General features: G+C 31.1%; 1 protein-coding gene across 5 annotated transcripts in view; it reads left to right on the top strand.

The window, feature by feature from the left end:
- Nucleotides 1-18,522, top strand: part of LOC143080313 (hydrocephalus-inducing protein homolog) — an 81,042-nt gene that overhangs the window by 18,779 nt on the left and 43,741 nt on the right. For 4 of the 5 annotated variants that reach the window (XM_076256093.1, XM_076256096.1, XM_076256095.1 and 1 more), the window contains exons 21-39: nucleotides 1,246-1,374; nucleotides 1,775-2,113; nucleotides 2,526-2,876; nucleotides 3,668-4,015; nucleotides 4,348-4,662; nucleotides 4,998-5,185; nucleotides 5,588-5,861; nucleotides 6,229-6,420; nucleotides 6,733-6,879; nucleotides 7,284-7,523; nucleotides 7,848-7,950; nucleotides 8,192-8,278; nucleotides 11,553-11,684; nucleotides 12,115-12,273; nucleotides 12,730-12,972; nucleotides 14,817-14,977; nucleotides 16,744-17,068; nucleotides 17,437-17,578; nucleotides 17,820-17,900. In XM_076256093.1, coding sequence (XP_076112208.1) covers nucleotides 1,246-1,374; nucleotides 1,775-2,113; nucleotides 2,526-2,876; nucleotides 3,668-4,015; nucleotides 4,348-4,662; nucleotides 4,998-5,185; nucleotides 5,588-5,861; nucleotides 6,229-6,420; nucleotides 6,733-6,879; nucleotides 7,284-7,523; nucleotides 7,848-7,950; nucleotides 8,192-8,278; nucleotides 11,553-11,684; nucleotides 12,115-12,273; nucleotides 12,730-12,972; nucleotides 14,817-14,977; nucleotides 16,744-17,068; nucleotides 17,437-17,578; nucleotides 17,820-17,900 — 3,956 coding nt within the window. The remainder of the gene's footprint in view (nucleotides 1-1,245; nucleotides 1,375-1,774; nucleotides 2,114-2,525; nucleotides 2,877-3,667; nucleotides 4,016-4,347; nucleotides 4,663-4,997; nucleotides 5,186-5,587; nucleotides 5,862-6,228; nucleotides 6,421-6,732; nucleotides 6,880-7,283; nucleotides 7,524-7,847; nucleotides 7,951-8,191; nucleotides 8,279-11,552; nucleotides 11,685-12,114; nucleotides 12,274-12,729; nucleotides 12,973-14,816; nucleotides 14,978-16,743; nucleotides 17,069-17,436; nucleotides 17,579-17,819; nucleotides 17,901-18,522) is intronic. The other variant, XM_076256094.1, reaches the window with a different exon arrangement.

The raw sequence follows: 18,522 nt of genomic DNA, 5'->3' as shown, positions 1-18,522 counted from the left end.
TTTAAAGCCACAGAAACATGTTGGATGAACTCACACTATATCTCCTACTTGAATTCCAGTTTTGAAATTTTTTAATCTTTAACATAACTAAATCCCATCGTATGAAAATTTGAATTTCCTTGAGCGAACACAGCATTTTATGCACAAAAGTCCCACTAATATTATAATAGATTTCAAAGAAAAAACACAGCAAGGTATACTCCAAAATTATTTTTGAATTTTACATGTACAACATCATATGTAAGCCCCACAAAACAGTTTGAATGAATTATTTCCTCCTTGATGTCCTTCATGACAATAAAATCTTGAAAAAAAACACATTACATTTTAAGAAGCAAAATTGCTATAAAAAATCTAAGAAGTGAATTCAAATAAAATAAATCCAATATTGTATGCACAATGGCACCAAAAGATTTCAAACATTGCAAATAATAATCCAAAATGAGAATCTTGAAGGGACATGTGAAGAAATGAACAACACATATCCATCTGAAAATTTAAACTGTATACACCTGAACAGCTATTTCTTGTTTCACTGGCAGCTGGACAATACTATATATAAGGGTTAGAATTTTAAAGAAGCATTTAGTGTGTAAAGACAGTTTAATTTTCAAACATAGTAATACATATTTAATTTAATCTTTTACTGATTTAGAATTTTAGGTAAAACATAGATAAATTATATATATCAGGGATTTAAAACAATGAAAACCAAAACTATTTTCTTCCCTATCAATTTTTTAATAGAATAATCCTAGGTAAGAAAAAGTTCAGGAAAAAAGCATGCTGAAACTTTGGGTTAGGTGAATACATTTTTTACAGGTAGCATCAAGGTAGATTTAAATCTAACAATACCAACTGGTCAATTTAAATGTCCCTATTGTATTGTCAATTTTAAAAACAGGTTGAGCTATAGGTAAACTTTTACAGTAACACCTATAAGCAACTCACTGTAATTACTTTTTATATTTTTTATGTTTAGTAAAATGAATGTTTTTTTTTGGCAGTTGCAGTAAAAAATTACAGTTTTCAAAGCCTTTTAGATTTTTTTCTGCAAGTTCTGCAATAATTCAATTGATATCATTTAGAAATTTTTTACTTATCAGACTTGTCAATTATTTAAAATAGTTTGTAGATCTCTTAGATGTCTTTGATTGTTTTATGTGTTGCTGGGTTAATGTCTCAATGATAAAATACCCCACATTTCCTTTTGTTCAGATAATTGATTTTGCTTTGTTTTTACAGGAAGTACACTTGGATGTTGGGAAGTCTTACATGTTGAGGATACAGTTCGACCCTGCCTATAAAGATGATCTACATATCAGAACTATTGATGAAATTTTACATGTTACTTATAAAGAACATCCTCATATTGTAAGATTATTTTTAGATGCTTTAAATTAATGATCAGGTTGAAAAGTTCAAACATGAAATGAAAACTTCAAAATTTATATGAATGATAATTTTTTTCATGATATTTTCTTAAATTATAAATATCACAGCTAATTTTGGGATCTTAATTCTGTCAAATAAGACAAATTTTGATCAAGACAAAAACAACTGTATTAGAACAATTAAATAAAGCTGATAATAAAGTATTCTTAAAATTATTTAAATTTGTGACATAGGTATGGTTATTCCTTAAAACTAATTTTACATTTTGAAATATAATAATCTGAAATTTCATTTGAAAAAGCAACAAACTTGATCTTTTATGATTGCTAGCTCAAATTTATTTAAAACAAAAAATGACATAACATAACATTTGTTATAGGATTATATTGCACTAAGAGGAGAAGTCTACTTTCCCAATATAGACTTTGAGAAGAGTGTTGTAGACTTTGGCTGTATTTTGAATGACACAGAAGTGACAAGATACATTAACATTACAAACAACAGCCCTATGGAGGTCCACTACAAATGGTCCTTTTTGGTTGGGGACCAGCCTCTTACAGAGATCAGAGCCCCTGCTAAACCTGCCACATTTTTGGAGGAGATTAAAGAGGAAGAGGATGCAGGAGGTGACGGTGACGCCAAGATTGAGGTTTTGGTCTCACAGCCGACTGAAGAGCAAATTAATGTTGATGAAAAATCAGAAGTTGAATCTACAAAGGTAATTTTTTTTCAATTATCTCATTGCCCACCAGAAAAAATAGATAAAAAAACATAAGATTTAATAGTGAATTTGCTTGGTTTTCAGGATACAAAGAAAAAATCATTGAACTTTTTCAGTATATATATAATAAAGGATGTGGTATGATTACTAATGAGACAACTCTTCACAAGAGGCCGAATGACATATGCTATTTTTTACCTGAATTTTACCTTAAAACAAGCTCTATTAAGCTGAAGCATTCAAATAAAGTATGTATAAAAGGTTGTAATAACTTTTATATTCAGAGATGCAGAATGGTAATTTCAATGATAAACTATTGTATATAGCATATTTGCTCAATTTGTCAAAATTTATGACAATAGATAAACTGTACACAGACTTATCCTTTGATCCTTGTTGATAATTTTAGGAGGAAGACATTCCAAAAGAAACAGAGGAACCAGTCCAAGGCGAACAGGAAATCATCAAAGAACCTGAAACCCAAGATGACATCAGCGATAACAGAATGGCCCCAGATAGTCCTAGGGGTAGTCCAACTGGTGGTAGTCCCAGAGATGATGAGGACCAGTTAGAAAAGGGACAACTGGAATCCCAAGAGGCGCCAGAGGGAGGACTAGACAAAAATAAAACTGAAGACACAATGTTAAGTTTAGCTTCTTTGAGGGACATTGTTTATGAAGAAGATCCATTGAAGACAAACAGAGCTTTAAGTCAACTGCTTGAAGATACTGACACAGCTGAAGAAATTGGAATTGAAGAGGTAAATAATTTAATCAAAAACATTTGATAATTTATTCATGACTAAAGTTATATAGCAAATTAAATTGAAATATGTAGAAAAGGAGAAGAGATGAAAAAAGATACAAATATACATGTTTACAGCCCTACACAGTCAATAAATGCTTTGAGTAGAAGAAATAATACATAAGTAAAATGATTTTTTTAAGTGACTTGTCAAATTGATTTCTGTGTAGTAATGCATACAAACAACACTGAATCCACAATAATGAAAATATGTAAGTAGATAAGATAATATAGAAAAGAATAAAATATGATACAACTGGATGTAAAAGATAGGAGAAATAATACATATAAACAATATATTTTAAGCACTGTGTCAAACTGTTTTTGTTTAATAAAAGTAACACCAGTTAAATCATACTTTTTATAAAATTGAGAATGGAAATGGGGAATGTGCCAAAGAGACAACAACCCGACCATAGAAAAAAACAACAGCAGAAGGTCACCAACAGGTCTTCAATGTAGTGAGAAATTCCCACACCCCGAGGCGTCCTTCAACTGGCCCCTAAACAAATATATACTAGTTCAGTGATAATGAACGCCATACTAATTTCCAAATTGTACAAATTATGCATATTTTATAATGCAATGTAGAAACTTTTGGTTCTATTAGTAGTGGTGCATGGTTTTAATATAATGCAATGAAGAAACTTTTGGTTCTATAGTGGTGCATGGTTTTAATATAATGCAATGTAGAAACTTTTGGTTCTATAGTGGTGCATGGTTTTAATATAATTTGATTTTTTTCAGGTCTTTGACATTTTGCCACTCTATGGGTACTTACAACCTGGTGATACAGAACAAGTAACAATGACATTTTATGGACATGCACATATCTGGGGTCAAGTAAAGGCTATATGTGAAATTAAAGGAGGCCCAACCTATGAAATCATGCTGACAGGAGAGGCATCTCTGGTTGATTACAAGTTTGATTGTAAAGAGATTGACTTTGGTAAACAGATGTACGACCATGTGGCATCAGCAGAAATTAAACTTATAAATACAGGAAAAGTTGGTTTTGATTTCTGTGGCATTGGTATGGATCCTGCTCTAGCCAAGAAACCCAAGCCAGGATCACCTATTATGGTACCACATGCTGTAAGTTGTTTTTAAACTTGTCATATTTCATTTCCATCAAATATTTTAATGTAAAACATCCCTTACAGGATGAATTTTGTTTAAGATTATAGATAAAAGTAGAGGAGTGTTATATATCAATAGGTCATCAACCATCATATTCAAATTTTTGTAAAGGTTTAACTTATTTTAATTAACATTGTACCAATAAGTGAACAAAATAATTATATCCCTTTCTTTGAGATGCAGAAGGGTATTTAGTGATTGGGAAGTCTATTGATCCTACTTTTATATTGCCAACTGCTTTACTGCTCATGAACTGCTTAACAAAATTTTATTTGATTTCATTTTAGGGTTACATTGAACCAATGAGTGAGCAGACTTTGGTTGTTAAATATTTACCTGGTGCACCAGAAGACTTTAAGAAAAGTTTTGTCATCCAAGTGGCTCACTTTGAACCAGATGTGGTCACTATTAGTGGCACAGGTGTATTCCCCAGGATATCACTAGATCTTCCTCGTACTGTGGACTCAGAAGGACACTATGACCAATTGGTACAAAATGCCAAGGATAATCTAACTAAGAGTGGGAAGATCAAACTTACAGAGAGGGCACATACACCTGTTCTACCTTCCTCCAATAGATTGCAGCCTGAAATTATGGCTCAGGTAAAGTGAAAAAAAAAACAAAAAACACCTATATTTTTTAATTCATTAACTTTTAAATTTATTAAATCTTGTTCACAAATTAGAAATGAAACAAAAAATTGTCAATTGAATCAAGACTCAGAAAAAATATTGTTTGACGTAATATAATGCCCTTTCATGATATTCTTTCTACTTCTGACTTTTAAATAAAACAAGTTAAAGAAAGCAGGAAAATTATTTTATTATTTGAATGCATATATTTTTTTTTAAATTCCTACATTATGTCCACATTTTAATAGTAACTTTTTGCCTTAATAATTTTTATGTATTTTGCACTTTTTTGGTTTATATTACAGGGAGACATTATTGCTCAGCCACATGAGATAGATATACAAATGGAAGTAGAGAATCTCACTGTCAAAGAATTCTCCCATGAACTTTCTCAACATACATCTCGTCCAGATCTCTATGATCCAGTACCTCCAGATAGTAACGAAAGTAGGGACACACAGACTGAACATAAACCAAAGAAGAAGAAACAAAAGTGAGTTCTTTTTCCTCTAGTTTCCTGGAATCCATGCCCTATTGACAGTGTGGGTGGTGTTTTGCATTTATCTAATCATTTGCTTTTTTGGTTTTTCATTTGTTTGTTCATAATTTTTGTACCATATTCTTCAACTTGTGACTTTTAAAAGGAATGATTTGATATTAAGTGTGGGAATTGATAAAATTGAGCGGTACGATACGCGGTTTTAAGAATTGTTTTACAGTGACTTCCTATTTGAAGACACTTTGAAATTTATTCATACATTAAATGTAAGCCAACTTATTTCATGATTAGCCCTTTCTAGTTCACTTAACAGCAATTTATGTAGTAAATTTTAATCTTTTTATAGAAGTTTTTATTTTTTGTCAAAAACTGTATGAATACCTATTTATTTTACAGACCAAGGCTACCAGAGTATGTTTTGGACTTTGGATATGTGGTTCTGGGAACAGTAAAGGACCATATTGTGAAAGCCTCTAACACTGGATGGTCTCCAGTCTCATTCCAAGTAGAACATGATGACATTCATCACTATGGTTTCCATGTAGAGTTAGATAAAGTAAAGAACCTACCAGGAGCACCTGACCATGAGACGGTTGTATTCAATGTCAACTTCGACCCTCGTGGTGCTAACTTGTCACTGGGTTCTGTAGAGACTGTTGTCAATATAAATGTAAGTAGTCACATGACTTTAACTGTTTTAATGGCATGTGTCTGATAAAATGGATTTTGTTTCTCTGTATTAGGGCTTTACATTTAGACCTATCACTTTATAATTCTGAATTTTTCAATTGTTTTGATGTATTTTTCAAAAGTAAAGAGCATAGATTTATCTTTTTCCATTAATTATATGCTGTATGGGTGGAACGCTACACCCACTTTTAACTTTGTGAAATAAAAAGTAGGTATGTGTTCAATATATCAATTAAACATTTTTAAAGTGACCTGATAATTTGAGTTGCAATTTTTTACATAGCATTGTAAAGAAAAACTCTACTTTAAAAAATAACCTCCTTTTATTTCTAATTGACTATTTTCAGATTATCAATGGCCCTATCATTCCAATCAGACTAAAGGCCAATGTTACCATGCCAGATATGGAGATTTCTGAGGATACTTTGGATTTCTCTGATGTAAACTGTGGTGAATGTAAAGTCATTACTGTACAGCTATACAACAGCCAACATGTCAAATGTGAATGGAATTCTAATCCTACAGAGAAAGACAGAAAGGTTAATATCTAGATTGTTTGTACTGGTTTCTAGCTAGAATTTTCATGACAATGTATTTTGATTGTAACTGCTAATTGTTTTTTCAGTTAAATCATCTGATTTACATGCAAAAATTTGAAGATAAATATATTTTTTGAATAAGGATAATTATAAACATTAAGTGTTAACTTATACAACTTAAACAGATGAACTTTGTTAAATCAAACTGAACTGTATCATGTAGTGAAATATTTAAAGTCATTATGTCATGATATATTTAACAATGACTACTTATTATATCATTCATTATATAACAAATGTTATATGTTGTAGGCTGACAAACATGTCCCAATGCATTTAAGAAGGAAGATGAGAAATGAGAAACAGAAACCCAGACATTTTGAGATAATGCCTCCTACTGGTGTACTGATGCCAGGTCAAAGGCTAAATGTACAGGTTAAATTTATGCCTACTGAAGAGGTATGTCAAATGAATTTTCCTCATTATGAACTTTGTATTGTAAAAAGGAAACACAACAGTTGTATGCATTTCAAATCAAAACTCTCATTCAACCAAACTGTATGAACGGCGTTTGACTTTACAAAAAAATGAATAACGCCAAAAACAACAATGGTCTAAATGCTCTTTTTTTGGGAACAATAATAAAAAACTATATTGAGGTGACTAATACAATCCTGGGTATTCGAGTTAGTAATAAAATAGACCAATTATTCTATGTAAATTTTCATTCACCATTTGAAATTTAAAAAAAATGCAAAGTAGTCACCTTCAAACACAAATCCTGTATTTTTTTAAATAACTATGGCAACCCTGAAATGCATATAGGAAACAATATCTTTATACAATTATTTTTCTCTTTCTAGAAATTCTATGAACAAAGAATTCCGATTAGAATTGCTCAGAGTAGTCAGAGAATTTTGTTGTTGTGTAGAGGTCAAGGACTTGAGCCAAGGTTAGAGTTTGAGAAAAGTCTGGTAGAATTTGGTCCTATTCTACCCCACAGTGTTGGAGATGAACAAGAAATCACAATAAAGAATCCTTGTTCTTATCCAATCGAATTCTATAACTTGGAGTTTGATTCACAGTATTTAGAAGAAGAAAAGGTAATTATTCTGTCATATTCATATTTATATACACAGTACTCCATTTTATATCATGATTTGTTACTGTTGCTCTTGTTTTTTTCGTCAAAAAAAAAGTAAAAAATTATATTTGTCAAAGCTCTCTTCTGATATCAGGTTAATTAGTGATAAATAAGAAATACCTTAATTTAGTCACAATTGATATGAAAATAGTGGAATCATTTTAATTTAGGATTTAGGAGTTGTTATATTGTTTAAACATATAATTTCAAAGTTATATTTGCTATTGGATATATGATGAATTTGTTTTGAAAATGATAAAATTCTAAATGTTTATTAATTCAGGTTTTGAGGTTAATGAAAGGTTACGATGAATACAACACCATCTTACTTCCTCCAAGAAATTCAGGAGATAGGCTTCCACATGAACTTCTAGATTATTATGATGGTAAGCTATCTGATTTTACACATTTTGGGGGAAGATAATTTTTTTTACATATATATTTATTAAAAAGCTATTTAAATCAGTCTTGTCGTATTTTTTTCCAGAAGTTATAATTCAATGTTCATTAGTTCAAATACATAAATTGAGATAGAGAAATGATTTCTTGAAAACATATGGGGATGTATTCACTTTTGAATAAAAGTTTGGAATCTATCATGTAAACAAAGAAATTGTACTATTGTAGAACAAATGAAGAAGCTTGAGGAGTCAGAACGTGCCAGAAAAGAGGCTCTTGAGGCTGCTGAAGCTGCTCGTAAGGAACTGGATGATGGTAATATTTTTTTTTATTTTAACAGTAAAAACATGCTTCTTTTGAAATGTTTCTATGGTTTCATTTTCTGTTAGAATCTGCAATTTTACCCATTCTGCTGTTGATCAAGAAAGATCAGTTACTCAAGTTTTCTTATTTCTCTTAATTTCTTTAAGCTACTTCCATTATAATTTTTAAATTGTAATATCCGGCGTTATACTTTTCTTATAATTGTGTTCTTTTCATATGTAATATCAATTGTTTTGGACCATTTTTATTATAATTTTTACTGATAGCATTATATAAAGTAAATTGTAACCATATTTTTTTAACATTTTTTATTGTTTTACTTTAAATCTCTAAGCACTTTCAGTGAAACATATAGGTAAATGGGTTGTATTTTATTTTATTGTATCTGTCATTTTATTATAAACGTTTATTATTGTTCTTAGCATTGGAAAATTATTATATTGAATATTTTATGCATGAGTTATTAGTTAATTTCTTGAATATTTAACTAAGTTATAACACTTAAAATTGACTGAATTTTAACTGTGCTGTGATCCTTTGATTTTTTTGTTAAAATTTAAAATAATGTGAATTCTTACTTAACCCTTTAACCCCCAATCCCGCCTGTAGGCGTGATGGCGACAACCATTCTTTGATGTCCTGTATGACCCTCCATACTTTTTTTGAACTGCCCCAGCTGAACTGTCGTGATAGCAGGGACTTCAACCAAGCAGTTCATGGTCCATCAACTCTTCTAAGATGTCTGTTCATGAAAATATGGCACTTTGAAAGCCGTTTAAGAGTTCAAAATCGGAAAAACATGAAAAGTAGCCAAAATCAGGTGGGGGTGGGCATCTTTTGATGGCCACTACGTAACTGGAAGTGACTGTTGGTAAAAACTATTATCATATATGCATGCATAGGTGGTATAGGAACACAACGAGGTATAATATGGCCAATAGGAATCTAGTCTGTAAAATCTAGGTCACCGTTTTGTCAAAAATCCATAAAAACGGACATTTAGGCAGACCGGACTTGACAATAATAATTCCCAAGCAAGACACTCAAGTCCAATATACTCCCAGCTAGCATGAATGGACTACTGTAACTATAGGGTAATACTTGAATGACAAAAAAACACAGTCGTATCAGTGTTCACCTCTCAAGGTCGTTTTAAAATTGGAAAATAGACGGAAAATTACCATTTTTCACTGGGGGTGGGTTCAAAACCACGAGAAAATATTCCACCTCCCACAACACCCCCCACCCATGCCATCCGCCCCCAAATCCCAATAAGTAGTTTAATAGATGAGCATCAGTTACAGCATCAGGAGTTTGCTCATTTGCATATAATTTGCATATGTTTGCAAATTTTCGAAAATGCCTGATTTTCCAAAAATGTCTTGGGGGCGAATGAGTTAAAGTAAAAATATTTTTTTCACGATTTTCAACCTGTAAAGAGTGTTTTGGTCAGTTTTACACCCCAAAACGACCCTCAAACCCAACAGAAGCCAAATTAAAAAATTTCGATGAAATAGTTTAACCCTTTAACCCCCAATCCCGCCTGTAGGCGTGATGGCGACAACCATTCTTTGATGTCCTGTATGACCCTCCATACTTTTTTTGAACTGCCCCAGCTGAACTGTCGTGATAGCAGGGACTTCAACCAAGCAGTTCATGGTCCATCAACTCTTCTAAGATGTCTGTTCATGAAAATATGGCACTTTGAAAGCCGTTTAAGAGTTCAAAATCGGAAAAACATGAAAAGTAGCTAAAATCAGGTGGGGGTGGGCATCTTTTGATGGCCACTACGTAACTGGAAGTGACTGTTGGTAAAAACTATTATCATATATGCATGCATAGGTGGTATAGGAACACAACGAGGTATAATATGGCCAATAGGAATCTAGTCTGTAAAATCTAGGTCACCGTTTTGTCAAAAATCCATAAAAACGGACATTTAGGCAGACCGGACTTGACAATAATAATTCCCAAGCAAGACACTCAAGTCCAATATACTCCCAGCTAGCATGAATGGACTACTGTAACTATAGGGTAATACTTGAATGACAAAAAAACACAGTCGTATCAGTGTTCACCTCTCAAGGTCGTTTTAAAATTGGAAAATAGACGGAAAATTACCATTTTTCACTGGGGGTGGGTTCAAAACCACGAGAAAATATTCCACCTCCCACCCCTACCCCCACCCATGCCATCCGCCCCCAAATCCCAATAAGTAGTTTAATAGATGAGCATCAGTTACAGCATCAGGAGTTTGCTCATTTGCATATAATTTGCATATGTTTGCAAATTTTCGAAAATGCCTGATTTTCCAAAAATGTCTTGGGGGCGAATGAGTTAAAATATGATTTAATTATGAATATAGGAAGTTATTGGACATACATCAGTTTGTAGCTTATTTTTCAATAAAGCAGCAACCCAACAACAAAATAGAATTGAATATAAAAGACATCTGTCGTTTTTTAAAAGTCTGTACTTTGTTACTGTGAATTTCCAAATACAATAAAAATGCTTATCCATCCTTATTAAATCATTTTTGTCGAGCTTTTGACTTAAGTCGAAAAAGCGAGGCATAGCGATCCTACATTCTGTCGGCTTTGTCGTTGGCGGCAGCGTCCACAAATATTCACTCTGTGGTTAAAGTTTTTGAAATTTCAATAACTTTCTTGAACTATCCTGGATTTCCACCAAACTTGGACATAATAAGATTGTTTATGATCATAAGATGGTATCCAGGAGTAAATTTTGTAAAAATGAAATTCCATTTTTTCTGTATTTTACTTATAAATGGACTTAGTTTTACTGCCAGGAACCATTACATTCACTCTGTGGTTAAAGTTTTTTAAATTTTAATAACTTTCTTAAACTATCCTTTATTTGTACCAAACTTGGACAGAAGCATGTTTCTAATCATAAGATAGTATCCAGAAGTAAATTTTGTAAAAAAAAATCATTTTTTCCCTTATTTTACTTATAAATGGACTTAGTTTTTCTTCCAGTTAACATTACATACAGTCTACAGTTTTAAAGTTTTTAAAACATTTTTTAAGGTTCTTAAACTAGCCTGGATTTTTACCAAAATTGGACAGAAGCTTCTGACAATTAAAGGATAGTATCGAGAGGAATATTTTTATCGATTTTTTTCATCATTTTTTGTTGAGTGTGTGATTAACAGCAAAAGTAGGCGAGACACTGGGTTCCGCGGAACCCTTACAAATTGTTTATTTTGCTTATCCAGCCTTATTAAATCATAGTTTATTTACAGGAGAGGGTAGTGAAGGGGATGATAAAGATGATTCTGATGAGAGAACAGAAGCTGCTCTTGGTACATCACGTCTGGGGTCAGAACCAGCAGGAGATCTTTTAGATTCAGCCAGGAAAGAAGAAAGTGATGAAGGTATGAACACTGTTGTGGGAAATTTTTATCTGCTAAGAAAATTTGCAAACAAATCTTTTTTTCTAGAAAAATAGAACACAGTTCTACAGTTCTTATTTTATACCAGTCTTGTTTTTATATGACTCAAGTATTCCAGTGTGATGGATAGCATCTGTTATTTGGTACCTGTAGCTATCAAACTAGAAACATGATGTTAACACAAAGCAACGTCAACAAAAAAGTTGCCCTTTTTGATGTATTTTCTTCTAATGTAAAAATAAAATTATTTAAAATAATACATTATACATAATTTATATTATAGTTATTTTTCAATGAAATAGAAATAAAACCACATTCAAAATTAATTAAACATGAAAGACCTTTTCATAGTGAAAAAAGTTAAAAAATTATTTTTTGAATATATTAAAGTTATTGATATTTGCATTTTCAGCACAAGACTCAGCTAGCAGTATAGGTGTAGGAGAACTAGAGATAACACCAGTATCAGCTGCCATTGCTAGACATCTGGGTATTGATCTGAGTCCAGAGGGGAAAGCAGCTCGTAACAGGAGGGGTATTTGTGTCATTGTACATGGAGCTCCTATGTCAGGTAAGCATATATTATAAACTGTAAGTTCAAAAGTGTGTATGTATATATATAATTTTGATTATAAAACAATAGAAGAAAAGGTAAAATCAGGAAAAATATCTTTAAAGAATGACCTTTGATTATGAATATTTCTTGCTATATTAAAGGAACGACTACATAGACTCATATTTCAAACAGTGCACTTGTGTATTGTAAATGACCAATGGTGACCTATAGTTGTATACACCAACGTATAGTGGTCATTGGTGTATATTAGTCTAATAGGTACTCGCACAATATCTCATTATTTAGGCGGCTTCCTTGGCTGTGTAGTCTAGGTAGTCATCATTATAGAATAAGAAAATCTACATTAGAACCCTGAAAATTGGATGCTACACAAATCAGTACTTTATTTGATTCAACGACGGAGTTTCTCTATAGTATTTCACTTTAACAATTTGCTATATTTCATTGAAGGAAAAACAAGTACAGCTATTTCATTAGCTAAGAAATATGAAGCTGCCATTTTAACAGTAGACCAAATAGTTGTTGATGCTATATCCAGTGGTAATACACCCTCTGGTATGAAGGCTCGTGCTCTCTGTCAGGAGGCAGCCAGAAAGAGGCTTGAAGAGCTTAAATTATTAGAAGGAGATGAAGCTGAAAAGAAACCTGGTGGTCTTAGCATTGAGCAACTGACAGCTCACACACAGGGAACAAGTATGTATACATATACAACACATTACAATTTTAGAAAGAGATGGGTGATATAAGTGGAACGCTGTAAAACAAATTTGATGTCTATGTAGAAATTTGAATTTGAATTATTTTATTTATTGTGAGAGAACCATTGCAGATTACCAGCCAATACAATGTGTTTTATTATATTATTATGCTTCAAAGTGATATATTTATTTTAAAGATTTTATCAAAGCTAAAGATGGAGCATAACTGATTTGTAATTCAGCAGACATTTCATTTTAAAATCTACATCACATGAAGTGATGATCATTTTCATATTCATACTCAAAAGCATGTTTCTTTGGAATCTATAATATTGAAGAATTTTCTAATGATTTATAAGTTCTGTCTTGCAGATTTGTAGCCCTAAGACTCCTGTGCTACTAAATGCATGTAAATTTCTATATATTAACCAGAGAGTGAATTATTTAATATTCTACTAATTATGATTTGAGTACCCAAATTTGTGAAAGTTTCTTGTATGCTTTCTTTATTTGTTTGGAGCATTGCTTATTGAAATATTTGCATGTGGCTTTGTTGTTAAACAGACTAAGATTGTAATTTCTGAAAATGAAATTTTGGAATTTGATGAAAGATATCTTTTAACAGTTATCTCCCCTATAAAATTCAATTTAAACTGACATAGGATTTTTATATGCATAACATGCTAACACTTAACAAATATGAATGAATAATAGCATGCAGTGCACTTAACTTATGTCTGATCATTAAACATGTTTTGTTAGAGAAATCATTGTTTCCTTAAAAATATAATTTGTTATTTGACTTCTGAGATCTCCAACAGGAAAATTAATTAAAAATGATTGAATATTCTAATTTGAATGCATATTTTACACATTACTTACATGATAATGATAGTTCTGGGGACAAAAACTCCCTTCCTGCTTTTGAAGATCAGTAACCCTATTTTCCTTTGATTTTTTAAAAGCTACAACAGATTTTATTTGAAAATTGTATGAAATTGTCTGCAAACCTTTCACATAATTGTGTTTATCCCTATGGAATCAGAAGAAATAAGGGAATTTTCAAAAGCTGTAGCTTAAGTATAGATTTAAAACACATATATTTTTAATTCTACCACTTTCAGTAAAACGTAAAGGTAAATTGAGAATATTTTCTTGTATTTGTTATTATTTTAATGTTCAATTTTGTTATAGGTGTTTGTATTTAATTATTTGAATATATTTTGTGCATGAGTTCACAGTTCATTTATTGAATATTTCACTTAGTTTCAACACTTAAAAAAGAAATGGACCATAAAATTAAATTTTCTGACAATCAAAGCTTTTACTACCGATTTAAACAATCTAACCAGAACCATAATCATTATCACATGTTCATCATAGTCACATGACTAATTTTGTATTGTTTTGTTGTATTTACATCACATCATTTATTGTATTTTAGTGTTTTCCAAAATAGAAATGAAAGAAATGCAACGTTCAATTGAACCTTACAAATCTGCCTTTTTACTCATAAATTTGTGTACATGAGTATTTGTGTAGTAATGATTTGTTTGATTTTACTTTTTTGCCAAAAATAAGATTTTAAATAACCACATTTACAAATATCCTTTTTGTTAACATATACAAAATATATGGGTACAACAATTGTCAAAATACTCCAAAAAGACAAAAAAATAAATTGAAAAAATTAGAATATCATTGGAATTTATTTAATTCTGAAAAAATGAGTAAAGCACCCAGTCCTATTCTATTGCCAAGGAAAACATTAGATGCATTCACAAAGTTTATTAGCTTGCTTCACTTAACACTTGTGTTGTCTTCTCTTGCCTTCTATAGCTAGTAGCATTGGAGTCCCACAGGCTACCTCTGTCATTTCCAATCGTAAAACAAGTACCGTTTCAGACGTGAAAGGAAAAGATAAACACCACCAGGGAAGCTTAGCTGGAGCAAAGACTGGTATCAACACATCTTCCATTGATGGAGCAACTGGAAGTCAGGTAATATAAAATTAACAACCAGTTATTATTTATCTCACTCTTGGTACCATAAAAGATGTAAGAAATAATTGGGTTGGAAAAAAATAGTATGACATTATCTTTAAAAACTCGAATAAAAAGTAAAATATCAAAAATACTGTACTCCAAGGAAAATTCAAAACAGAAAGTCCCTAATCTAATGGAAAATCAAAAGCTCAAACAAGTCAAATGAATGGATAACAACCGTCATTTTCCTGTCTTATAAAGCAAGATATGAATAATTACCATTATTATTTGAGCATATTTTTAGTTTCAGGGGACAGAATAACTAACTTTTTTTTTTTTGGGGGGGGGGGGGGGGGGGGGGGGCTTTGAATTCCAAAAGAAAGAAAGTCTAGAAATTTTAGAAAAAATGATTAAAGAATTGTAATTAGATATAAGATGATGTGGTATGAGTGTCAAACCTAAAAATTTGTAATTAGTATACATTTATTTTGACAATTTACCATCAAATCATGTTTACCATTGTTTATTAAACCTCATTATCAGATGGGAAGTAGAAGTCATATAACCACAGAACCCAGTACCAAGCCTAGTAAAGGCCGTGGGGAGGTACACAGTGTGAAATGTAGAAGCATATTTATATACATAAGATCTAACATTTTGGAAACTATTGCTTACTTTTTTTTCTTGAAATATGACTTAAAATAATGTTTTAAAAATCTTCTTATACTTACTAGATGTTAGTTTCCAAAGTGTTTTATAGAAGAGATAGTATTTTAACTTTAGTTTTTATAAATGATAACTTATGTTCAGTTTATGCAATATCAAATTTTTTTCCCCACTTTTATTTGAACCCTAGAAGTGTGCCTATTTGGTTTGCAGTTTTGCATTATTTTGTTTTTTGTGAAGCAGGTTTACATCATTCATTTTTATCTACTTTTTATGTTGAATAGTGACATCATATATTACGCATGTTTCCATTTTAGTTTTTTGCATGAGTTTGATTTAGATTGGTTTTATTATTGTTTTAATAAATAGAAAGATTATGTGACCGTTGATTGACCCAATGAAATTTGAAAAATATATACAGATTCAACATCTACTTATTTTATCAGCATTCCTATTTAGCCAAGGAAATAGATTTTGATCTTTAGAACCATTGGTTGAAATATGATTTGAGTAGGGTGCATGAATAATTCAATTAAATTTCTTCAGCATTGTTCACAATAATTTTAATCATAAGTCTATTATTTACATAACATGGTTTTTGTAAAGGAGATTCATTTGTTCTTCAGTTTTCAAATCTCAGCTAGTTTTGTGTTGTCTGATAATTGAATAAAGATAAGTCAAAATTAGAACATCTTGAATATTTTTTTTGGATTGATTATGATATTACCTAATAAATTTAATCCCTGATATTTTTAGAAAAGTAAAAATTAGGTCTCAGAGGTGAAAATTTACTTGTAAGTAAAACGAAAAGGGCTAAGCTGATGCGATGAATTTGTTATTAGCAATGTCATGTTATCTGAGCCTTATGACTATGGGTGTGTTTCAGAAATTGATTCTAATAGTGTTTTCTTATAATATACAACTACAAGATGGTCATAACACATGTTTTTAACTTGTCAGATTTATTTATTTTGCAAAAAAAAGTGGCATAAGGGAGGTTTTTAAGGCAACATGAATGTACCATACCTTTTTAAATTTTGGCTATGCTGGAACAGTCACATTCATAAGTAAATATATACTCATTTTGATAATAGTTTTATCCCAATTTATTACAGGTACCTAGCAGCCCTCCACCTCTTGCTGCCCCTATTGCAAGAAGATTAAGTGTAAGTGCCAGTGTTGCCGGAGAGGAAGGCCTGATGAGCTGTGTTCTCCCAGAGGATCTGTTGGTAGAGATACTATCTGAACGACTCCAGCTCAATGACTGTCACCGTGGAGTGGTATTTGATGGACTTGAGACCTTGTTTGCTCAGAATTTATATACCACAGCTCATGCTATTCTGAGATCATTGAACAATAGGAGATTTATTTACTTTATATCACTGAAATTGGATTATGCTAAATTAAAAGAACAAGAGAAGAAATCTCAGGAAGAGAAAGGTAGATTGTTTGAAGAAATTATAGTTTTTCAAAGCAATAACATATTCTTGTAAGAAGAAAAAAATAGATTAACATTTACAACTTTTTTTGTAAAGATTTGCTGACTAGTCATTTTCAAACAAACCACAATTTTCTTAATGAATTGATTCAAGTATTTATGGACAAATGTGTTTCATTTTAAAAGTTATTCCCATGTAAAATGCATAGTTGAAACAATATGAAAAGATCTTTAAAAGCCCTCTCTTTACTGCAATTAGAGATCAAATATTATAAATACTGTAAAATAAGCATACAATTGATACATTGTAAAATAAAAGTTACATTGCTGAATTTTTTATAAGTTTAACTTTCTCATTCTATTTTTACAGAGAGGAATGAACGTCTGAAGGAGGAGCAGGATCGTATACGTTTGGAGGAAATGTCAGAAGATGAATATGATGCTCTCTCAGAAGAAGAAAAAGCTGCTGTGGATAGAAAGAGACTTGATATAAAGAAAGAAAGAATAAGAAAGTATGTTGTACATGTATTGAAATTAGATTGATATATATGTTTGTACATAAAAATAATGATAAGAAAAATACATTTAAAGAGGGGAATAGCATTATTTAATATGAATAAAAAAGATGTGTTGAAAATATTCCTGATGGTATTGTATATTCTTAGATGCATGTTAAGATCAAACTGTATACCAGATACCAAATTCTGTTGATTTATGATAGCGTTTTAATTGTATTCTATTTTATATTTTCAGAGAGATGGAAGAAAGAATGGAAAGAGAACGTATAGAAAGAGAAAGAGAAGAGGAAATCAAAAGAATTCAAGATGAGGAAAAGTAAGCTTTTAAAATTTAATTTAAGTACTTGTTTTATTGATAGGAGTTATTGTCATGCATCAAGTTATTAGAAATGTACATTATCAATGTTTTTTGAAACCTGAGATTACTGTAAATTATTTCCCTTAAAGAAATAAATTGTCTAAAAATTACTTGCTGATAGTTAATTCTATTCAGATTGTTACATGATCTATGAAATGAGTGTAAATCAATTTAAATTTAAATCGAAAGATTCAGGGGGTAGGAGTCCTGATCCCAAAATCCTGAAATTCTGGGCTTAAAAACATGAAATCCTGAGGTCCCGAATTTAAATAAATTTAAATCTCAACATCCAGAAATTCAAAAAAAGAATTTCTGGATCCCGAAAGGGTATATCTCGAAATCCCGAGCTTAAAAACACCTGATCCCGGAGTGTTGATAAAGGTCCTATCCCCCCTCATTCAGGCTGACCTTTAGGTAAATTAAGTCTAACGTCACCTGAATTAAACTGTATAACCTTAGGAATTTGATTTTCAACAGTTATCAACATTTTAAATAGTTATCTACACACATGTTTTAAAAAATTCTAACAAATTTTGTTTTAACATATGAGTGATATTTACTGCAACAAAGAATCTGTATG

Source organism: Mytilus galloprovincialis, chromosome 6, assembly GCF_965363235.1.
Source record: "Mytilus galloprovincialis chromosome 6, xbMytGall1.hap1.1, whole genome shotgun sequence".
Lineage (NCBI taxonomy): Eukaryota > Metazoa > Mollusca > Bivalvia > Mytilida > Mytilidae > Mytilus > Mytilus galloprovincialis.
This window is presented reverse-complemented; position numbering and strand designations above follow the sequence as displayed.